The 24589-nt window shown below is 41.9% G+C and overlaps 1 protein-coding gene across 2 annotated transcripts in view; it reads right to left on the minus strand.

Moving 5' to 3' along the window:
- Positions 1-24589, minus strand: part of BABAM2 (BRISC and BRCA1 A complex member 2) — a 431982-nt gene that overhangs the window by 89342 nt on the left and 318051 nt on the right. For both annotated transcript variants that reach the window (XM_036873975.1, XM_036873977.1), the window contains exons 8-10: positions 7957-8056; positions 4847-4917; positions 1924-2006 (exon numbers count right to left, since the gene is read on the minus strand). In XM_036873975.1, the coding sequence (XP_036729870.1) occupies positions 1924-2006; positions 4847-4917; positions 7957-8056 (254 nt within the window). The remainder of the gene's footprint in view (positions 1-1923; positions 2007-4846; positions 4918-7956; positions 8057-24589) is intronic.

A 24589-nucleotide genomic window follows, 5' to 3' on the forward strand; every position in this document is an offset into this window, starting at 1 on the left:
CCATAGCCACCACCATTCATGGCAGGGTACAGGTCCCTATTGCTGAGCTGGGCTAGAGGAAACACACCAGACTAATCCCCCAGGCAGCTGTCCAGGGTCATGAGACACAAACCAAGCATACAGTCAGGATCTGGGGTCAGGTTACCAGGCTAGAAACAGAATCACTGGGATCAAGATGGTGGGGCAAAGTGGACAGAGCAAATAGGAAGTGAGATCTCAGAAAGTGATTAACACTCAGAACAGAAAACCAAAGCCGTGATAAGGTCAGAATTAAACGTGAGAGCTGGAAGCAGCAGTACGCAGCTCAGCTCAGTAGAGCCACAGAAGATGGTGAGCAAAGAGAAGAGTGCCAGGAGGCCTTGACTGTGGGACCTCCTCTTCCACCTGGCCCTGTATTGTAGGTTAAGCTCCATCTGCTGATGTCTCCACAGGACTTACCAACCAAATCCCCAGTGACGTAAGAGGGAACTAAAACAGAGGGAGGCTTGTCCTAGTGATTTGAACAAGGTCATATAATTAGTTGGAGGCACACCCAAGATGAAAATCTTCACCTCTCCAACTCTCTGCTTATCTGTACGCATAATTAATATAGAGCAACATGCTTGCATTTTTCAGATGCATTTGAAAAGATGGTCCCAATGTAAGACTAGTTATCGAGTAGGAGCTCCATATGAAGCACTGCATGACAAGGTGGTTATCATTGGGAAATACCTTAAACGATAGGGATAACCAACTTCTTAGGAGTACGTATGGCCAACTCTCAATTATCTCTATGTAGATTATACCGTGGTAAGGTTTTCATTAGAGCTTTCTTCCCTCTACTACTGTGGACATTTTTGGGTTTCTTCCCCTACTATCTGTTGATGTGATGTCAGGTAAGACAAATTAAGCACTATTTTAGCCTAAGCAAATCATAACCAAGAAAGTAAAACTGCTGGGGAAGAAAAATGCCCCCAAGTCATTATCTTTACACTGACAGCTTGGCTAAACAGGGCCAAAGCTGTGCATCCTGAAATAGTTTATTAAAGTCTAGGGTAGTTCCAGATACTGAGTGAAGTCAACCCAAACCCACTGCTTTTCTGTAACTGGACTCAGGAGAGCTGAAACTTCTGTGCCTTTGGCTTGAAGTCTGGGCATGTTGCATATCAAATTACTAAAGAATAAAGCTCGTAGCTGACTTGCAACTTAAACCCTGCACGATGGGTCGCTGGTTCTTATATAACAAAGAAATATACAAAAGAGACTCTAAATGATCCATTAAGGAAAAGCTGGAGCAATGTTTACTGACTGATTAATATAATACAACAGGAATTTAAATATGCCTACTGTGTGGAAAACACTGAGAAGTCATGTCAGGAATTCATTAAAACATAGTCCCACCTTTAAGATATATATTATATATTACCAAAGTTACAGATTTTTTTCACTTAATAAGAACGATAACCAAATGAGCAAAGCAATATGTTTCGAGTAATCTTGAAAGTTTTGAGGCCTGAATCTGGAAAGATACTTTGAAAACAGAAATCTCTCTAGGGTAGGGTTTCTTAAATTCAGCACTACTGACATTGTGGACTCAATAACTTTTTGTTTTAGGGACCTGTCCTATGCATTGTAGGATGTTTAGCTGCATCTCTGACCTCTACCCACTAATGCCAGTAACAACCGCCAGCCCTGGTCCCCTACCCGTCGTGACAAACAAAAATGTTTCCAGACATTACCAAATGTCCCCTGAGCAGCAAATGATACCTGGTTGAGAACCACTGATCTAGAAATATTTTCTCTTGAAGACCACGCAGTAAATATACTTATGCTAAAGTAAAAGGAACCAAGTCAGGACACTAAAGTTTGTCATATTCATTATTACATGTGGTTTAGTACATTTTTAAATGTAGGCTGCCACGCTAATAGCAAAAGTATACTCACTGTGTACAAGAAAACAAAAATCTTTCCACATCAGCAACAGAGTGAGTTTTGTAAAGCCTTCTGCATCATATTCCACGACACCCCTAAGTAATAAAAACATACACACAAACAAAAAACCCTCATAAAAACAAGGTATAAAGGAGATGGAAACAAGTAAAGAATATATTCATAAAGTCAGGGTTATTGAATCCGAGATGCATATAAGACAAGTGAGTGTTACCACAGGAAGGATGTGGGATTTGGAATGAAAGCAGCTAGGTTTCAGTTACAGCTTTGCCATTTTACTATCTGTTACAACCTCGGGCAAATCACTTAACCTTTGGAGCCTCAGTTTCCTCATCTGTAAAACAAATATAATCATATGTGTAAACTTCATCATGGAGTTGTGAAAAACAAGTAAGGTAAACCATAAAATGTTATGCAAATGTTAGTTACTAGTGATGAGCAAAAGGACAAATGAAGAAATCAGGGCAACAATGACCCTATGTCTGTACAGTGATAGTGAAGTCTCACTTTCACTTAGGCACTGAACAGTAACAAGCAGTGACAATATTACTAACTACAGGATTATATACTACTTTCTTCCGAAGTATTTGGAATCCTTTCTCTTGTGTCCCCCTATCCTCCCCACCAGGCTCAAGACAAAGTAGCAATGTTAGCTGGGTGGACACTGGGATCAGATGGGAGATGCATGCCTCACGCGTCAATGGAGAACAGCCTCTGAGCATGGAAGGGCCTGGAGAGAATTCTGATAGGCTCACCTCCCCCATTTCCCTCAAGAGCTAAGTGCTTGGGGGGTGTTACCATAATGTGCCAATACTAACCACACAGCGAGGACAAGGATAATGTTCTCTCTTGTCCATACAAAGAGGCCTTTGTTGTCCTTAGAGATGCCTTCATCCTGGCTGAGTCAGGCCAATCAGACCATTAATACTGATGGCCTCCAGGTTTAAGTAGGAAGGAACAGTTGAACTCATTGGGAATGTAAAGGAACTAAGGTACTGAAGGCTTAGTGATTTGCTCAAAGACTGTTGATACATCACTAAGATCTGCTGACTTAAGTCAACAACTCTGTTCACCAGTTTGTATTTCTTTTAAGGATACGTAATTTACTCAACATTATAACACTGATATCTAAACTTTTTAGATCCTGCATCCCGAAAGCAAAAACAAGCATGAATCCTTTTCATTACGCATATAGTACAGTATATGGTAGTACCTGTATATGATTTCGTAATTGTATACAAGTACTACTATATTATATGTATAAAAAAACACAAAAATGTACATAAACCGAATGAGATTTAAAAACAAGTGTAAATTCAATTTTCACCCTTTTCGTGACTACCAATGGAGCGAGGTGGGGCACACACCCCTGAGGTATGTGCAACCTGCTTTGGAGGTCATTGTGTTAATGTCTGCATTTTCGATTATATATAAGAAAGATAATCTTACTCAAAAATGAGAAGACTAACGGTGTCATTTATTAACCACTCTTTGTATCATAAGCACTTTCTCAAAAGGCTCATAAATAAAGCTGAAAAAAATCTTAAGTATTAGAGACTCACGTGAGAGGCAGTCATACTGTTTAGATATTGATACTTCTATTTTGGGGATATGACAAATTTCACTGTGGATAATGAGAAAATTCCTTGAAATTGTTTTGAGGAGTCATAAATTTTGCTTATAATTATGCCACATTTGTAAAATTATATCCCAACCTTATTCTTTTTTTTTTTTTAAGATTTTTTTGATGTGGACCATTTTTAAAGTCTTTCTTAAAATTGTTTCTGTTTTATGTTTTGGTTTTTTTGGCCTCGAGGCATGTGGGATCTTAGCTCCCCGACCAGGGATCGAACCCTCACCCCTCGCACTGGAAAGCGAAGTCCTAACCACTGGGCTGCCAGGGAAGTCCCCCCACCCTTATTCTTGACCTCATCTTCTCTTTCTTATTCCTTTTGCCCTGATTTCTTCATTTACTTATTTAAAATTTTAATACACACACACACACACACACACACACACACACACACACACACACACACACACACCCCTTCTCTGGAATAAGGTGGGAGATAACTAGACCACTAAAACCCTTAGGGCTTAGTCCCCTCAGGTAGGTAGAGGATCCACCTTTTAAAGAGACTGTAAGGAAAGTCCATTCCCCACCCCCGCCTCCCAACTAAGCCCTGAGGGGAAGGTTGATAAGGGCTCTACCATCATAAGGAAACAGCTGCAGAGCAGCCCACCACAGGTGAGGTGAAGGAAAGGGCTAGAGCACAGGGAGGGCGGGAGGAGACGCCCACCCTGGAACTGCAGCTACACACTTCCCTCCTCCCTTGTGGGGCCTTCTTCCAACTCCTAATCCCAAGTGTGAGTCATCGCGATGATGTCTAATGCCAGACCTCCTCCCCGAATCTCTGTGGCCCTGTGGGGCGTGGTGGTCCTCCTATCAGGAGACCTGAGCTCTGGGAACAGGATCCCAGCCTGGCTTTCTCTCCCCGAGGTGTGTGACTTCCGCCGGGTGCCTGAACTGGCCAAGGTTTCGGGGCTTTCTTCAGTAGAATGTGCCAGCCATGCCTGCCTGCTTCACCTCATGGCTGCTCTGTGATGACGGAGGTGAAAGTGCTGTGCAGACTCTAAAGAGCCCGAGAAGAAGCAGGCCTTACGCCCACTGTTACTGCAGTGTTTGGGGCTAGTCATGCTGCTGCTCCGGGAAGACATTTGATTCTACTGTTTGCTAAAGAATGCCAAAGAAAAAGGCCTTCCTGGGAGCTTCAGTGTAAGCAACACACCAAGAAGAATCAAAATGGCATTCAGAGGCATCATACGGAAGAACTGCTCTTTTCTTAATCAAGCCCTTGTATTAGGGTCATCAGGACGTGAGTGCGTCATTGATTCGTGGTTTAAACAAAGAACTTACGTGCCAAAGTGACTGAGAAAAGCAGCAATATACTCTCTTCTTTTGTGATATCCTTGAATCACATACTGCACCTGGAATAGGAACCCAAAGCTGAGAAGTGGGGTAGGAAATCATTAAACATTTTATTATGTAAAATTTCAAAGATTCAGAGAAGTAGAAAGAATAGCAAATTGAACACCCATATGCCCACACCTCTATTCAACAACTGTGAATATTTTGTCTAGTTGCTTTATCCAGCCATCTACCTACCTATCAACCTGTCAATCAATCTTGCTGAAATGTTTCAAAGGAAATTAGAGACATCATGACAGTTTGCCCCTAAACACTTCAGCATGCATCTCCGAAAAACAAGACATTTTCCTGCATAACCACAATACTGTTGTCATACCAAATTTAGTAATCATTCTCTGAATTCATTTAGTACGCTGTCCATTTTCAAAACTTCCCAATTGTCCCCAAAACATATTTGAAAAAAGCAGGGTGTAAACAAGGATCAGGCATTTAATTTAGAAAGTCTTTTACTATAGAATAATAGTACCTCCTGGGGTGTGGATGTGTGTATATAATATTGACTTTCCAAAGAGATTGGGCTAGTTGTCTTATTCTGTATTCTCGATTCTCTGATTGTTTCCTTCCTTTTTTCTCTACCTTCTATATTTCCTAAAATTGGAAGTTAGAGCTAAAGGTGTGACTAGATTCAGGTTAAATATTTTGGGCAAGAAAACTTCCTAGGTAATACTGAGTTTGATCATTGGTTAAGGTGATGCCATCCAGACCACTCTACTGTAAGGGGATGTTTCCCCTCTGCCATAGTGAGTAATCCAGGGGTACACCCCTCAAAGCATGGGAAGATCTAGTTCCCATGAACCTTTTACTTAATGGTTTTACTATCTGTTGGAGATCCTTGTCTGAATCGATTACTTCACTAGGGCCTGAAAAAATGGTGATTTTTGTATTCTCTCATTCCATCTGCCTTTATCAGCTGGAATTCTCTATAAAGAAGAGCTTCCTCTCATCAAATGGGTCTATTTGATTATCTTGAACTACAACGCCTATTGAAAAGGCACAGTAATGCTCAATTCTTTCTTTTTAAGCTCATAACATTCAGAATAAGGAGTGTTACAACAGGAGATTTTATTTTGCCTTTTTATATTTCCTTGTTATCACCAAATGACAGTTTCTATAAAAAAAATTTGTGAACTCATTAAGCTAGGCATCTGAAAGTTAGTCATTTACCCATCAGCTTCTAACACAAAAATACATTCCTTATGAAATGTCTTCATAATGGCTGAAAGAAACAGTGGGAGAAAAAGACCCCCCAAATTGTTTACATTGGCTGTAGTCACACTGAGTTTCCATGGATAACAAAAGCTCGAGATAAAGTGCTTGAAATAACCTTGACACAATTGGTACTGATAGCCATTTGTACCCTTTAAAAGTAAAACAATTCTATTTATATAAAAGGGGTTTTATGTCAATTTATAAAAACAGTGCTTGCTTTGCAGGCTTAATGCAGGATCAGAAATGTTATTTTGGGAAAAGAAAAACAGATGATAAGTTTGCTTAAGTGGCTTTGTTTAAAAAGGGGATGAAAACAGTTCTGTATACTTGATTTTAAAAACAGAAAACCATTCTAACAGAAACCCACAACAAAACTGGCTATAAAGATAGATTCCAATGTAATTACGGAAATTCATTTGAAGAGATTGTTTCTAAAAGCAGCCCATACTGTCCTCGTTTGTGGCAAGTAGAAGAACATCAATTTTAAAAGACAAGCAAAATTAATGAAAGGGAACCAGATAAGAAAAACTGACTGATTCTTGTATTTCTGGGAAAATGGTATTATAATTTTTTTGAGGAAAATGTATGACTAGAAATTAATCTCAATTGGAGAGCTTTAAAAAGGCTTTTCTTCTTGGTTCTGGAAGACCAAATTTGCATTTTTCTCTATAATACTGGGATACAGATTTGAAGGCAGTGCAAAGTCCCCCAGTGTAAATAAGAACTCTGTCCTCTGATCAGTTTTGCAGGAGGGCAGTGGCTGCGGGAATTTGGTCCAACGAGAAGCAGCCACTCCGTGAGAGTTAAATACCCTGGAATCTGTGCTGAGCCCACAGACTGCGGAGTTGCCAGGTTTTAGTTTCTCTGACATTTAAAAAGTAATACTGAAGCCTTTGAAATATTATTATATTTCTAAAATATTTTCTATATAGAGATGAGCTATCTTTTGAATGAAAGAGACAAACAAAAGATTTATTTTCCAAGCCATTGTGAACAAGTCAACAGGAGCAAAGAAAATAGGATTTTGGGAAGTAAGCAAACTAAGTCCATGTGGGAGAAGAAAGAAAGTCAGTATTGCTTGCGGATTAATATCTCCGATTTTTAGCTAAATACACTGGCTGGACATTAACAAGCATATTCTATACTTTGTAGAAATAGCTGACAACAACCATTAGTGGAAACGCAGCTACTTGCCAATGTAAGGGCTCATTCACACAGCTAAGAGACGGCTTTAGATAATCTGATGTGCCTGACTATAAGACAAGCTGACCTGGAAATCCTGCCCCTAGAAGCAGGACTCTGGCAAACTGCTCCTAGACATGACAGGGAGAATCAAGAACCAACTATTAAGAAGTGCAGTACAGAAAAGCAGGAAGAGATAAAAGCAGCTCTACAGAATTACTGTGATATTAACTAGTGGCAAACACACACACACACACACACACACACACACACACACACACACACACACACACACATGCAACAGATAATTGGGAAATGAAAGAGTTCCAAAATTTTAAACTGTAAGAAGGTGTAAGATCTAGCAAAAACTTAGGGCATAAAGGAAATTCAAGAAAGAGGAGATATACATTTAAAAGATGAAGATAAGACTGGAACAGGAGGTCAGAATCCTCAGAAAAGGAAGGAGGGCAAAGAAATCAGGGGAGAAACTGATGAGATGTAATTCAAAGTAGGAAAGGTCGATGTCAGACAGAGGCTGCAACTAAGAGGATGGGGTGGAGAGGACGGTGTGTGCACCAGGATGCTGGGGAGATGACACTGGAGGAAGGAGCCTCACAAGGTGGGGGAGGCAGGGGACTTGCTTTTACCTTGTTGGTGAGCAGGTGGCACACTTGAGGAACATAATCAATGAGACATCCTCCTCCTGGAAAAGCTGGGATATGAAGAGCTGAGGAGCCGCCAAGCGCACTGAAAGGACAAGAGTACAGTGGACACTTCTCTTAGGGCTCAGGCAGTTTAAGTGACACCCCAAACAGACCTGGCTTCTCGTGTCCAGCTCTGCCCACCAACTGCCTGAAATAATGATGAGGGTTACAGGGGCTTCACTTCACGACTACATTTCCATATATATTTTATCCATTTTGTTAAAACAACATGTTCATGTTACACATGACTAACAACTAATGATTAACGACAACTCCTGATCCTATCACACAACAGTACAAATTAGCAAATTTTGATTGGCATGGGTAAATGTCTTACCAACATTAATGGATTGTACCTGTTACTGAAACACAGACTTTTATACTCTTGATTATGCCCAGTTCATAATTGGGCTGAGCAAAGGTAAGTCATTCATTAAACTGAACAAAACTGAACTGACACAACGGTGTAATAGTGTACCAAAGGGACTAGTTCTGCAGCTCACCGGCTTTGTTGCCTTGGGCAGCCTCCTTGGGCTTTAGTTTCCTCATTCTTAGTGTGAGCCAGGTGGTCTAGGGCAGGGGATGCAAAAGCCTGGGGTCTACCCAGCCCAGGCAGGTTTTGGAAATGAGTGGAGAGAACCAGGTGGGGACTCTCGAAGGAACTGGGGATTTTGTGCACAGTGGGAAGGGCTCTCACTGATCAGCCCCAGCTATCTCTGACATGGAGGAATACAAGCCTGGTCTTACCAGATCCTAATTTTTCAAGTGAAGCCAGAAATCCAGATGATTTAATCTCTCAATTTTTAAATGGTGGCAATTAATTAAACATTTTCTGAAACACCGGGGTCCCGTGTCTGTGGGTCAATATGGGTAGGAAGTGTGCAACTAATCCCAGTAAACACTGATATTTAATTCATCTAAACAAGAAGGTACAGTCAAAAATCATCAATCCAAACACTAAGACTCTGTTGATCCAGAAACATTTTCCAGAACTTTCCTGGAGATTCTCTTTTCAGTTTAATTAACCAGCGTAAGATTATTAAAAAAATTGTTCAGAACCTTATAGCATGCATTTTGTATATCATCCTTAATCTTGATTTCATCTTCTTTCCTACTCTCACTTTCCTTCGGTCCTAATTTGTTTTTCCTATTAGAATTTTATTTTAACATATATATTTCTGTAAGCTTCTTAAAGCCTCTCTGTAAGACAACGGGATATAAAAAGACCCCTAAAATCTCTTAATGTTGTGATTATTCATTATCCAAGTCCCCATAGTAACGAGGTTGTAAATGGAAGCAAAACATTTCATAACAGTAACAGTCTAGAAAATCATTCTCAAATAGTGTAGAGCAGATTGACTCAGTCTAGAGTTTGTGGTACAAGGAACAATATATGTAACTACTCAAAGGACTCCAGATCCAGCCTGTCTCCCTACTGACTACAGATTTCTGAAATTAATTTTTCTGGTAAAAATGAATATTTTGTTTATTTATTTACAGGAATGAGAAATCCCAAGAAACAAATAAAATTCCAGGTGGTGTGAGCAACTCAATATGGAGTGGAAGTATTCGCTGTTGACTTATCCTACTCAGATGGTAATTAAAAAGCACAATAACTCTGACAACTGAGAAAATTCTGAGACAGCATTTGACTAAGTATGACATTAATATATCACGTACACCCTGCAACTGCACAGAATCAGCAAGAACATCATTTCCATTTGCTACTCTCAGAGTAGACATTGGATGAGATTTAGCCTCAACTCTGAAGAAGGCTAGGAAAATTCCTATGACTTTCTGTGAACGAGAGGAAGGCTTTCTGTCCCCTCTTTTCATGCAAAAGTATACAGAGGGCACACATCTCACTGGAAGTGTCTAATGGTTCCATTAGGATGGAAAACGGATTAAGAAGAAAATTCTATAGTACAAGAAAAATAAATCCAGCATTTACAGCCTGTGGTTCTTGGAATATCTGCATAACAGAGAATACCAAGATCCAGGCTTCTCATAGGTTGCTTAGAGGAACAATCCTTAACATAATAAAAAAAAAAAAAATTCAGACAGTTCTCTGGAATTGATAGTAATGGCCTTTGACCTGTAAATAGTATTACAGGATAAGTTCTTAATCATTCACTAAATTGAATACAAGGAGTGAAAACAGCGTGTGGGTAATCCTCTCAACTTGAAACTCTCTCTCTGCCTCTGAAATACAGCCATTAAACAAAAAATTACCTATAATAATAGGAAGAAGCAGAGGTATGGAGAAATCCAAAGACCGGCTGCTCTGCTGCCAGGCCCATCTCTCTGCACTCTGCTTCTGTGATTATCAAGAACTAACCCTTGCTGCTAGGTGCCTTCTCATTATCTAATTTAATCCTCTCCACAATTCAGCGAGGTGGGAATTATCACTGTGATTTTACAAGTGAAGAAATTGAGGCTCAGAGAGCAGAAGAAATTTCCCTGGGTTCACACAACTAGGAAATGGTAAAGCCAGGATCTGAACTCAGGGAAGCCTGTTGCCAGAGTCCAGGCTGCTGTTACTGCTGAATTATGTGCCTTCCTGAGAGCAGGGGGGATTTTAATCTTGAAAGGGCTACAAGGGGACTTCCTGGTGGCGCAGTGGATAAGAATCCACCTGCCAATGCAGGGGACATGGGTTTGATCCCTGGTCTAGGAAGATCCCACATGCCACAGAGCAACTAAGCCCGTGCGCCACAACTACTGAGCCTGTGCTCTAGAGCCCACAAGCCACAACTACTGAGCCTGCGTGCCACAACTACTGAAGCTCGTGCGCCTACAGCCCATGCTCTGCAGCAAGAGAAGCCACCGCAATGAGAAGCCCGCGTACTGCAACGAAGAGAGCAACTAAGCCCATGCGCCACAACTACTGAAGCCCACGCACCTAGAGCCTGTGCTCCGCAACAAGAGAAGCCACCGCAATGAGAAGCCTGTGCACCGCAATGACGAGTAGCCCCAGCTCGCCGCAACTAGAGAAAGCCCGTACACAGCAATGAAGACCCAATGTAGCCAAAAATAAATAAAAAATTAAATCTTACGGAAAAAAAAAAAGGGCTACAGGGATGGAAAGACACAGTGGGTATGGCTGGTAAGTGAGCAGGGTCAGGATTCCAGTGAGGCTAAAGGGCTTCTAGAAGTACTCAGACCACCACCAAAGCAGGCACTGTGCTGTACAGCCCATCTCCCCTTACAGCTTTCCACAAGGCAGCAGGACAAGTATTCCTCCCGATTTTGTTCACACCTCAGTATTCTCCCACCCCAACCATCAAACAACCGGATTCACTGCCTCTTGGATGTGAGGGACCGACCACTCTGTCATGTCCAATTGTGAATGACTTAGCTGTGCAGGGGAAGCCTCAATGTGTGAAGCACTTCAGATACCAGCAAGGATAGTTTTAAATGAGAGTTGATTTTTTAAAGGACGCTCGCTGCACACTTTATTTAACTCAGCAGTTTCTCTGCCTGTGAGGGTTCTGAACCTGACTTCCAGCATCACACGCTGATAAGTGCCGCTGATTCATGTATAAATATCCGCCTCATTGGTAAATATTTAACAGGCTTGCTATAGCCTGAATGCTGCCCTGATCGCGCTGAATAAACAAAGTCAAGTGCCTTGAAATAAAAGAGCTATTATGTTTTCAAAGTGTGCAAGATGGAGGAGGTAAGGCCTTGTGATCTCGAATCCTTTAATATTCATGAATCAAAAAATATTGGACTGAGCATGTACAAGAGAAAACTCACCCTGTGCAGGGATGCCTGGCCTCACTCAGCCATTCCCAGGAATGCAGGGCTGGCTGGCGAGAAGCAGGGCCTCACTAACTCACTAAGTGGCTGAGTTGGGGCTGGGGAAGGGGTGAGGGGGAGATGAAAGGGACCACTGGCTGTAGACTCTTCTGATCTCTGGAGTGGTGCAGGGAGAAAGCAGGGCTAAAAGGTGGGGAACCAAAACTGGTGTGGCAGGGTCTCAGGCTGAACTTGGGAGAAGAAACGGGTGAAAAGGGCTGCTTTGATGAGAAAGCACCGCCTATCTCTTTATGGACTGTAATGAAACATGAAACTGCCTGATAATTCTTAGAACTGAAACTGAATCTGTGGATAGAAATTAGAAGGACAAGGCCAGAGCTCGAGAAACCTTTCCAACAGTGGAGTTGAACAGACCAAAAGTTAGCCAGAAAAACATTTCCAGGTCTGTCTCCTTGGCTCTAAAAGTAAAATATAAGAACTGTCTATGTACTAATACTATTGTTTCCATGCAAATACAGCTAATTGAGCCCTTGTGGACCTTGCTCTGTCAGCAAGTATTCAGAGCGTCTCTAATATTGAAAACTTGGACTGGCTACAGTCAACAGCATAAAGGAAATATTTTTGAGCATTTTGACATGGAAAAATGCAGGCAGTCAGCCTGTCTGCAAGCTTGACTTGGGACAATAGAGTTTTAACTCATTATGGAATAATAACTCCCTTCTCCCCATGTTGGGCTTTACCTTACTGGCCAAATAAAATGAAGAAAACATGATTTGGCACTGGAGAAAAGGAGAAGGGCCAATGATTTTCAACTGTAGTTCTTGCTGCTGCCAAGTTTGCTCTCTTTGGTCTTACTCAACTTTCCCATGAGTGCAGCGGGGAAAACACTACTCTCAAAAGGACCCATCTCTCTCAAGGGTTAAAGTAACAACAGAGTTACACTAATATTAAAATAGCACCATGAGCTCCAAGAGAGACGTTATTCAAGAATGCCTCTTGTGTGAGTGTTCTATGTCCAGGGTTAGGTCAGAGATGCTTGAATCGGCCTTAGTGTCCCCTTCTGCCTTTGAACCGGGTTCTGAGGGAGAGGAAGTTGCCCTGGTTGCCTCCTCCATAGTATGATTCAGGGGAGTGTTGGAGGGTGAAGCATGGAAATGGGGAACTTCAAGGATGATAGATGGACACCAGCGGCCACTAGGCCCCAAGCTAAGAGAAATCTAAAGAAACGTGAGCCTTCAATTCAATCCAACAAACACGAACTGTATGCCTAGATCTGTTTAAGGACTTGAGTTTTCCATTCTGAATATGTGACTAGGGCACCACTGTTAATTCCTTTCAAGGTAGAGAAATGCCAGGGACCTCAAGAATCTGGGGCACTCTATAATGACAGAGTATGTTTCCTGGTGGCTTGCCAGGAAAGCCATTACAATAAAACAAAAGTCACTGTTATTTATTGAGTATCCACTTTTGCCAGGCACTCTAATAGGCATTTCGTTATCTCTAAACCTCCCAAGAACTCTGCTAGATAGACCTAATTAGCCCAAGTTACAGATGAAGAAACTGAGGTTCTAAGAGTCTAAGTATCTGGTCCAAGATTACCCAGTAAGTAAGTTGCAGAGATAGGCTTGAATCCCAGTCTTTCTGCTTCCAAAGCCTGTGTCCTTCTTCTTTAGAAATTCTTTCATAAGAAGGATGGTGTGGAATTTCTAAAACTCTTACCCCTACTAATCCCTACCTACATACTAAAACAGTAGTATAAGTGGCTGAAATTATCCTCAAAAAGCCTTCATCCATGAAATTCATCACCTTGTCATCTCACTTTTTCTTAAGATATCATCTGTCACAAGAAGTTAACTGGGTAGGATAAAAAAAAAATCAAATGTAGGTTCTGAAAACCCAAAAGTACATAAACACTACACCATGGAAAGAGTCTGCTTTTTGTTTTTGTTTTTTCCTAACTGGATTTTCTTTTTCCTAGTAAAGCATTTTCTAGAGCTGCTGTTAGCTCTTGTCTCATTTTATAGATTCAACTTGGAGCCATCTTAAGAGTCTCTCCACTGCTCAGTTAAATAAAATCAGGGTGTAATTCAAAATGGAAAAAAACTCAATGAATATAACAGGAGAAGAAAATAAAAGATCAGAATGACAAGTTAAGTTTACAAGTAGGAGAAAATTTGGGGAGTCGCACTGGATGAGAGGTTCACTGAAGCATCAGTGTGGGCCTGGCTGTATTACATTTCTGCACCTGATCTAATATTTCCACTAAACATACTTCACAGCATAAAATCAGGTCTTCTTACAGCACTATATTCCATTTCTTGTTTCCCATTTTTAGAGGGACATATAAAAATGGAAATGTTCTGAGACAATGATAAGTATGATTAAACATACAGAAAACGTTCCTATTTGGAGCAAAGTCTAAAGAAGTTGAAATTGCTAAGTTAAGTTACTTAGAAGCCTATGGAATTATGAAATAGAGTAATTTAAAAATGTGAAGGCATACTATATGGATAATTTGAATCAGGTATTCTTTGCTTAGTCACAGTATAAATAAAGAGAGTTTAAAAGGCAATATGAGGGATTTAGTTGGTAAAATGAATTCTCCACAGAATGGAGTAGTGAATAATAGCTCCATTTATGAAGTACTACGTATTAGGCACTATACCAAGTGCTTTTCCTATATGATATCCTCTCTTCTTCACATCAATCTCTGAGAGAGGTGCTATCCCATTGTACAGATGAGAAGGCTAGAGCTTAGAGAAGCTACATAACCATCTCTGAAGTCACGTAGGTGGTAAAATGGCAGAAGGGCATCTAAATCCAGGTCTCTCTGACCTAAATCTACCCCACTCTCAGGTCTTCAGTGATCACTTTTGTGACATCTGGTTCCACATGTGTCAGATCTATCAGGCTCCTCCTGGTTTGGGTGTTTCAGGCAGATGCCTGGGCTGACTGAACCCGTGAGGCTGTTTCCAGGAATATTAATTAAGCTTATTTAGGTACCTGAACTGAAATGGTTAGGGACGTTTTCATTCTAGGCAAATGAACCCCTGGAAACTCTGAGGGCCAGAGGACTTGATGGACACTTTCCAGGAGACAGGAGGTGAAATGCAAGCAAGGAAACTTTACACTTAAAGAAATACAAAAGATGAGAATATTGTAATTGCAAACAGAGTCTGTCTAATGACATGAACACTAACCAAGTTTTTGTTCAGAAATGTGTTTAAGTTTGTTAACATCTCAGAAAAGCCTTTGAGGGACAATCTTAACAGATGACTACCATCGGGATTTTGTTAGCACATGGAAAAGCATTTAAAGCTTTTAAAGCCCTGAAAAACAACAAATGAACTTAGCAGATGTTCTATTAGGATTTGGTATGAATCAGGCTCCTGGACTTCAGACTATACTACAAAGCTACAGTAATCAAGACAGTATGGTACTGGCACAAAAACAGAAATATAGATCAGTGGAACAGGATAGAAAGCCCAGAGATAAACCCACGCACATATGGTCACCTTATCTTTGATAAAGGAGGCAAGAGTACACAATGGAGAAAAGACAGCCTCTACAATAAGTGGTGCTGGGAAAACTGGACAGCTACATGTAAAAGAATGAAATCAGAACACTTCCTAACACCATACACAAAAATAAACTCAAAATGGATTAAAGACCTAAATGTAAGGCCAGACACTATAAAACTCTTAGAGGAAAACATAGGCAGAACACTCTACAACATAAATCACAGCAAGATCCTTTTTGACCCACCTCCTAGAGAAATGGAAATAAAAACAAAAATAAACAAATGGGACCTAATGAAACTTAAAAGCTTTTGCACAGCAAAGGAAACCACAAACAAGACGAAAAGACAACCCTCAGAATAGGAGAAAATATTTGCACACGAAGCAACTGACAAAGGATTAATCTCCAAAATATACAAGGAGCTCATGCAGCTCAATATCAAAAAAACAAACAACCCAGTCCAAAAATGGGCAGAAGACCTAAATAGACATTTCTCCAAAAAAGATATACAGATTGCCAACGAACACATGAAAAGATGCTCAACATCACTAATCATTAGAGAAATGCAAATCAAAACTACAATGAGGTATCACCTCACACCGGTCAGAAGGGCCATCATCAAAAAATCTACAAACAATAAATGCTGGAGAGGGTGTGGAGAAAAGGGAACCCTCTTGCACTGTTGGTGGGAATGTAAATTGACACAGCCACTATGGAGAACAGTATGGAGGTTCCTTAAAAAACTAAAAATAGAACTACCATATGACCCAGCAATCCCACTACTGGGCGTATACCCTGAGAAAACCAAAATTCAAAAACAGTCATGTACCACAATGTTCATTGCAGCTCTATTTACAATAGCCAGGACATGGAAGCAACCTAAGTGTCCATCCACAGATGAATGGATAAAGAAGATGTGGCACATATATACACTGGCATATTTCTCAGCCACAAAAAGAAACGAAATTGAGTTATTTGTAGTGAGGTGGATGGACCTAGAGTCTGTCATACAGAGTGAAGTGAGTCAGAAAGGAAAAACAAATACCATACACTAACACATATATATGGAATCTAAAAAAAAAAAATGGTTCTGATGAACCCAGGGGCTGGACAGGAATTAAGACACAGATGTAGAGAATGTACTTGAGGACACAAGGAGGGGGAAGGGTAAGCTGGGACGAAGTGAGAGAGTGGCATGGACTTATATACACTACCAAATGTAAAATAGCTAGCTAGTGGGAAGCAGCTGCATGGCACAGGGAGATCAGCTCAGTGCTTTGCGACCACCTAGAGGGGTGGGATAAGGAGGGTGGGAGGGAGAAGCAAGAGGGACGGGATTTGGGGATATACGTATGCATATAGCTGATTCACTTTGTTATACAGCAGAAACTAACACAATACTGTAAAGCTATTATATTCCAAAAAAGATGTTAAAAAAAAAAAAAAAAGATTTGGTATGATCTACTTATAATGATGCCCGGCCACGCAAGACATGAACAGGCAAAGGGAAAGAAAAGCTTTTTTCCTCTTGTTGTATCTTGATCCCTGGCGTGTTACCTGCAGTACGATTCCACCACAGTTTCTTTAAGAAGAGAAACTATTTTCAAATACTAGTCTTTAGGAATGAGTGAATTTATTCTGAGTTTGTTACAACTTTGAGCCTCCAATGAATGGCTTTACTGCTCTGCTACTGCACAGGTAGAGGTTATTTTTCCTATGAATTACTTTTGAAACATACTTACTGAAAAAAAACGCAATACATGCATATATCTAATCATTACATTGTACATTGTAAATATCTTACATTTTAATTTGTCAATTATACTTCAATAAAGCTGGGGGGAAAAAAATCAATGCATACAATAGTTACCCTAGACTAAACCCACAAGCATTTTTATAACTCCCTCCTCCTCATTGCACACAGGTTTTAATGATGGTCAAAAGAAGATGCAGAGAAAAAACTCCCTCTGCCTGACCGGGTAGAGAAGTGTACCCACCTGATTCCTGTTTGCTGCCATTTACTAAAAGCTCAGGCCTATGAACAGCATGAAGCAACTTCACACACACATCACTGGTCTCTGTGCTCAAAGAGCTAATCTATAGGTAGCTGGAGCCTGGCTTGCACACACAAAGAAATGAAAAGATACCAGATGCGGTTAGCCAGGCTACTGGTACACAGCACTTTACAATTTGTTTCCAAAGTGCTCCTCATTTGGATTTTTACAACAGCCTTACACAGTAGGTAACAAGTATTAATATACTCACTATAGAGATGAGAAGACTGAGGCTTGAAATAGATGCCTTGTCCAAGGTTTAAGGCTGGCAACAGTCAAAGTGGGATTGGAATCTTTCCTGTGCGCTATTTTCATGATTGCGTAAGAATGATCTAGGGAGCCTATTAAAAGCTCAGATACCCAGGCCCCACCCCAGAGAAGCTGATTGATTAAATTCAGCGGGTCTGAGGCGGGACCTGCTTTCCTAGTGGATGCAGGTGCAGGTGGTCCTCACACTCTGCTCTGTACCTCACCCTGAGGATGCACAACAGGGACTGAGGACGGGAAGGTGTGTGGTAAAAGCAAATGTGCCTCCCATCCCTGAGGCATTAGGTCACTGACTATTTGAAAGGCACTGTGGACAAAAACAGGAGATGAAGAAAGCAGAGATATACTCTTAAGGAGCTCAAGGCCTAGTACAGGAGATGAGACATTCATGGAAACAACTAGAAAAAAGGTGATTACTGCTAAGTGTGTACATGGGCAAAATGAAGTCCAGTCACATGCAGGTAACCAGAAGGCAAAGCAAAGAGCAGTAAAACAAGACTGGGGCTGGAAGGGAGGAGGACACAAAGACTACTCAACAAGGCAAGGCAAATAATCATAGGCTAGGAACTCTGCAGACAGCAGACCGTGGGTCCTGGACCACGTGAGCAGCTTTTTGCCCCAATATGAGAAAAGCCTATTTCATACTTCGGGCTGCCTGGGATATCTACTGGTAAAAGGGCATCTGCCTGGAGAGGGAATAAGAAGTTATGATGGTCCATCCTGATGCATGCCAATGGTGAAATGGGCGGGAAAGAAGATTCAAGGTTAAAAAAGAAGTTCTGTTTAGTCATAGAGTGAGAGATGTCCTGGAGAGAAGGAAAGGTCTGGGGTTTGAGCCTGAATCTCAGCCAGTTTCCTTGCTTAACATACCTCTTTTATACCGACACCTTCTAAATTTATATTGTCGCTCAGAGTTTTCCTGAACTCAGGACTCATGTGGCCAACTGCCTACTGAACGCCTCCACGTGGATGTCTAAAATGCACCTCAGATTTAACCTGCTCACCAGCAAACTCTGCCTCCGAAACCGACTGCTCCTGCTCTCATCCCATTTCAGCCCACAGCAGCTCCAACCGACTGGTTCCTTAGGCCCAGTCCAGTCTAACATAACTTCTCCTCTGGATTCTTCCTCCAAGGATAAGCTGGGGCTGCTCCACCTCAGTGCACTGGCTCAATTCTTCTGCTGTTCCCTCTGCCTGCAACTCTCTTCCCAGCCATCTACTGGGCTTCCTGCCCTGCTTCAGGTCTTACTCAAATACCACCTTCTCAGTAAGGCTTCCTCAACAACCCTATTTAAAATAACCCACCTTTTCCAGTAACCTCTCTTCCTCGTCTTACTTTTTTTAATGGCGTATAAATGGCGTATATCTCCATAAAACATTCTACATATTGTATTTGTTTATTATCTCCCCCCATCACCCTTCACTAGACTGTAAACTCCTCTAGAACGAGGATCTTTGTTCTGTTTACTGCTAAAACACCAGAAATAAGAATAAGGCCAAGTTCACTGCAGGCACTCAATAAATATTTGTGGTATTAAAGTTGAAAGAATAAGTAAGGAAAGATATGAGAGTTAAATTTCCAAAATGGACATTAGAAGTCAGTAAGTGTATATTATCTTTTCTGAAACAGTCACTGTGAAAAAGAAGGTTTTAAGGGTCTAGGACAGGGGTTGGCAAACTTTTTCAGTAATGGGCCAGGTAGTAAGTATTGGCTTTGCAGCCCTAAGGTTTCTGTCGGAACTACTAACCTCTGATGCTGTAACAGGAAGGCAGCCATACACAATATGTAAACGAGTGTGCACGGCCATGTTCCCAGAAAATTCTATGTATGAAAGCTGAAATGTGAATTTCACACGAATTTTACAAGTCACAAAATATTATTCTTTAAATGTTTTTCTAGCCATTTAAAAAATGTAAAAATCATTCTGAGCTCGCAGGCCATACAAAACAGGCTGCAGGACAGATCCAGCCAGCGGGCTGTAGTTTTCTGACTCTTGATCTAGGATTAAAGGATCACTTGAAAGTTCTACAGATGCTGAAGGTAGGAAAAATATCCAGGAAGAAATATAGGCCAAAAGACCTAGATTAGATTAGCCAAAATGAAAAGTGGGCCCTTGGGTCAAACCTCTTAGAAACTGCATTCGATCAGCAGGTAAACCACAAGCATTAGCCTTTTCCAGGCAAGGGTGAGGTGAACATTAGGCAACTCGTGGACTGTGGGAGTTCTCATAATGATACTGGATTAGAACTGTGCAAGAGAGAGCTATTTATATGATCTCAAATGACGTTTGAGGCATGTTCTGGTGCTTTTACTTCTATGCTAGGTGAAAAAGCTGCCTACAAAAGCCTTCCTCCCACCCAAAATACTAGCTGTTCGTTGGCGACTGATCCTCAGAAATATTAAGATGAATCATATATGCTCTTTTCACAGTGCAAAAAGAGATAATTTTAAAATTCAGAAAATGTCACTTTGGGTAGTCACAAACCACACAGTAGCAAAGCTGCCCAGCCTGAAAATTGTAAATAAATAAAATCCTGTTCCTGCATGGAAACCTTTTTCCTCACTTAGGTTCCAGTGCTGCCCTGGGACTTGCCTCCAAGGTTGGCTGCTGTTAAAACGTGTTGGTTTCCATAAGCTGCTGATGGGAGGCGGCCTTTGTTCCCCAGCCCTCTTCCCCCGGGCCCTCCCAGGCTAACCCCGCTGTTCTTGGTAATGCACAGCGCTCAGCCTTGACCTTCTCAAGCTGTTCTTTTCACCTGCAGGCAGCTCTCGGCTGCTCTGTCTACTGCGCTCGGCCGGGTTGGCCTGAAAGGTGCCAGCTGACAGTGGCTCAGTCTTTACCTGGGCACGGGGAAAGGACTCCTGTGTTTCTTTCTGCTTCCTGCTTGGAGAGACAGGTATTTTTGTCTTTGATCCCTAAGCTCTGTCTTCTTTCTCCTGTCACTAAACAGTTCACTCCCTATTTCCTCCTGTGCCCCTACCCCGCGCCCGCCCTTTTTTGCAACTTCATCATTTTTCCCACATTGCACCGTTTGGCACAGGAGAAGGAGGGAACCACATCAAATAAAGGAATGCAACCACAAAAGCTGCCTTGAGAAGCAAGGCCCCAGATTCTTTTTTTTTTTTTTTTTTTTGCCAATTTACCGTTTTTGGATTTGTTCTCCCATAATCAAATCCTCCCTATCGTGTTAACAATGTGGTGGTGTGTCAATACATTGGAATTCTGCTTCAATCAGCGACCCAGAGCTTAATAGGAAAATGAAGCAATAAAATGTTGGTCTTACTGTTAACCTTAAGCTAGGCCTGTACTTAGGATGGGGATGTTGGCTTCTTGATGGAATGTGGGCCAAACCTTCAAAGTTTTGTGAGAGCTTGGGGTTGTCAGCAGAGGCCTAAAGCATTATTCAGGCGTACTTCTGCGGTCGGGAGGTGCAATCACTCCAAGTACCACTGACTGGAGCACGAAGCACCCCAAATTTTAGCAAGCCAAAGAAAGTTCAGACTGAATTTGCGTGCAGACGTTGAAAAGACATATTCAGCTTACAGGCGACAGCAACTCTCGGGTCTGGCTCTGATGATGTCTGTACTTATCACAAAAGGGTTTGTGTAAAGTTAAAGTGTTTTTTTTTTTTTTTTTTAAATTAAAAACATGTGCCCAACATCCAAACCATTCAGAGACAACGATAAGGTGCCACAACCCCCAAGCGTTGGGAAGTCACTATTCCCTGTCCTCAGGATACATGTGTTATCGTTAATGTTTAACAACAGCTGGCCAATAGTCATCGTAAATGAAAACACCAGTTAGAGGTTGAGCACTTTTGATGTAGTGATTTTATCTTTTGTGACTAACTTGGTAAACCCAACTGTTCAGGGCATGAAGGGAAGTACTTTTGTTGTTGTTTTGGTTTGGTTCACACGGCGTAGTCACATGCGATTCTGGTTAATGTGGGAAGTCAGTCTGCTCTTGAACATCATCTCTAGCAGATACAAGCAGACCTGAGCGGGCCACAGACAAGCCACTAGGCAGTGACCGGCCACCTTCAGCTGTCCCAGAACACCCAAGTGATGTGGTAGCCTCCAGAGATTCTCTTGGGGAGAGGAGAAGGGAGAGGAGAAGAAATCTCTCTTCTCCCATCCCTGTTCTAGGGTAACATATTAGAATCTTACGATGGAAAAATGTGTGATTAAAAAAAAAAAAAAATCCTGCAGCTGGTTCTGATGTGAACTAATAGGACAGGTTTTCAACTGCCCCGGCACCAGCAGAAGAATTACCACGTCAAACATACAGAAGGAGGAGTCTTTGATCCTTGGGAGTTAACGACCTTCTCGGCTAACAGGCAAGATTGCTGGTCTGCCAACTTTAGCAACATTCAGTCTGGCCCCAGCTCCACCTTTAAAAGCCAAGTCACCCATGTCATTCCAGCTGCCCGTCTTCCTGCCCCTCCTCCCCACCACAGCCCCACGCTGCCCAACAGGACAGAGAGTAGGACCAAGGCAAGGCAGTGAAGGGAAGCGGGGACTGCGGGCTAGCGCCTGCGCAGAAGCCCCGCCTCCGCCCCACATTCTGCTGCTGCAGCTGAGGTGCCTGGTCCCTGTCCCAGCTACCGCCCCAGGAAAGGACCACAAATGTGAGTACAGAAGTTATCATTCTACCAAAACACCACACGGATGCTGGATGGGGGCGCTGCTCCCCTCCGCAGAACCCCCAGTCCTCCACACCGCATGCTCCAAAACCCACCCGGAAAGCGGCAGGACCCATTTTCTGGAGACACTGGGGAGAAGGAATTGAGGAAAAAGATGATGAAAAAGGACATCTGGGAATCTGAAGAGGTGAGGGACTGAAGAGGCTATCAGCATAGTCAGAATTTTAACAAAAACAACATGTATTGAGTAGATTCCTGTCATTTAAAAAACATTTTATTTTACTAAATAAATTGTTTACTTACTAATGAAGGAAGTAGGAGTTCAGTTCTGTTAACACCCATCTGTGCAAAACTGGAGACTGCTTCTGAATATCATAATTTATTTACCTGTATCTCTTACTTTAAAAATACCTCCATCGGTTTAAATGCTATTTTTATCCAGTTCTCTAAAATAGATGATTCTAAACAGCCACAACAGTAAACACAGGTCTACATACTCCCAGACAAAGACTGCAGGGCAGGCCTGGTGAGAAGCAGCAGGAGGCCCAGGAGAGCACATTGGTCCAGGCAGCTCAGGGAAATCTGGGTTTGTGGGTAATGTGACAACCCCAGAAGGCAGGTGTGTTTTCTTTCTTTAACCCAGTGACACAAGATGCAACAGAAGGAGAAAGTTTGAGTCAGGAAGGAAACAAATTCTGGTAAATGTAGACAAGGATGATGCCAATTTAGTTGGTCAGATATAATTGAAATTGGCCTAATAACTTCTTTGCAACTCACTTTCTTGGTTGCTTCAGAATTTTGACTACTATTATTTTCTTAAGCTTTTAAAACCAAAACATTCAAAATTTACTAACAGAGCAATACTAATAGCACAGAGGGAGCTGTCAACATGACTTATTTAAAAAGTATGACTGGGACTTCCCTGGTGGTCCAGTGGTTAAGAATCCGCCTTCCAATGCAAGGGACACGGGTTCGATCCCTGGTCGGGGAACTAAGATCCCACATGCCGTGGGGCAACTAAGACTGCGTGCTGCAACTAAAGAGCCTGCACGCCTCAAGGAAAGATCCCACACGCCGCAACGAAGATCCTGCATGCTGCAACTAAGACCAGACACAGCCAAATAAATAAATAAATAAATATTTTAAAAATAAATAAATGAAAAGTATGACTGAACCATAGCTATTGAATCCTGACTCTGCAGTAGTGAGTGTGTCAATATGGCATCAGTGGCATCAATTTCACCCATTCACACAAAAGAACATGCTGAATGGACCCCTTGATGTAAGGGTTCAGTTTAAGACACTCTATAACTCTCAGGAGTCCTGAGTACTCTCCAAAAATAACAATCCCATAGAAGTCCATGTGGATAATCTTCGAGGAGGAAGGCAGAGGGGGGATCCACAATTTCGGGGCCACCTGGCAAATTCTGAGCATCAAAGTATGCAGGGCTCAGTGGTCCAACTCAGAGCTTACAGCCCCTCAGGAGGGGGCTGGGCTCACATCAGCACCTCTCTTTCCCAGTCGGACCGAGACTGCTTCTCAATACAGGTGATGGCAAACTCAGGACAACTGTCTCTTCTGAGTACTTCCTCATTTTACTGGGCACTAACATGGGATCAGGGTCTCTTCAGAGCCAGAGGAGCCTCACACTCACTCACATCATATCCTCACACTACAAAGCTGCAGCCATGCTCGTTGCCTGAGCAGCAAACACACCAACTGTCCTCCAGACTCAACATATGCTATCGGGCATATTCTGAGAGACTGGAGCCTCCTCAGTAGGGTGAGGACTGAAAGCCAATTCCTAGAGAATAAATGACAGGTTTGTATGGGTAGGACCAAATCACAAACGTAAACAACAAATTTCAAACAACTGAAGTATCGGTCAATTGCAGAGTTGAATCCATTAGAGTAAAATCTTCTGATGCAGCCACGAGAAAGAATGACACTGACTTACAGGTCCTGAGTTAGAAAACTGGCCGTGATGTATTGTTAAAGGAGAAAAAAGCAAGTTGCAGACTGGTATGCAATATATCATACCATTTCTGTGACTAAACTAAAGCAACAACAGTAACTACAAAAACCCAAAAAGAGCTAGCAGGAACGACATTGTGAAAACACGAAATCTACCTACTTTGCATTTCCCAGTAAATCATATTTCCCCTCTTTTCACTGAGGTGAAGACTTGAGGCTCATTGATTGTCCTAAGGAAGAGGGTGGTACCACCCAGGCCAGAGAAGCCCCGAGCATAGGGAAGAAGATAGCTATAGCGCAGCCCCCAGACGGGAATGGAAAGAAACAGAGGCAGAAAAGGGAGAGAATCAGAGAA

The sequence above is a fragment of the Balaenoptera musculus genome, chromosome 13, assembly GCF_009873245.2.
Source record: "Balaenoptera musculus isolate JJ_BM4_2016_0621 chromosome 13, mBalMus1.pri.v3, whole genome shotgun sequence".
NCBI lineage: Eukaryota > Metazoa > Chordata > Mammalia > Artiodactyla > Balaenopteridae > Balaenoptera > Balaenoptera musculus.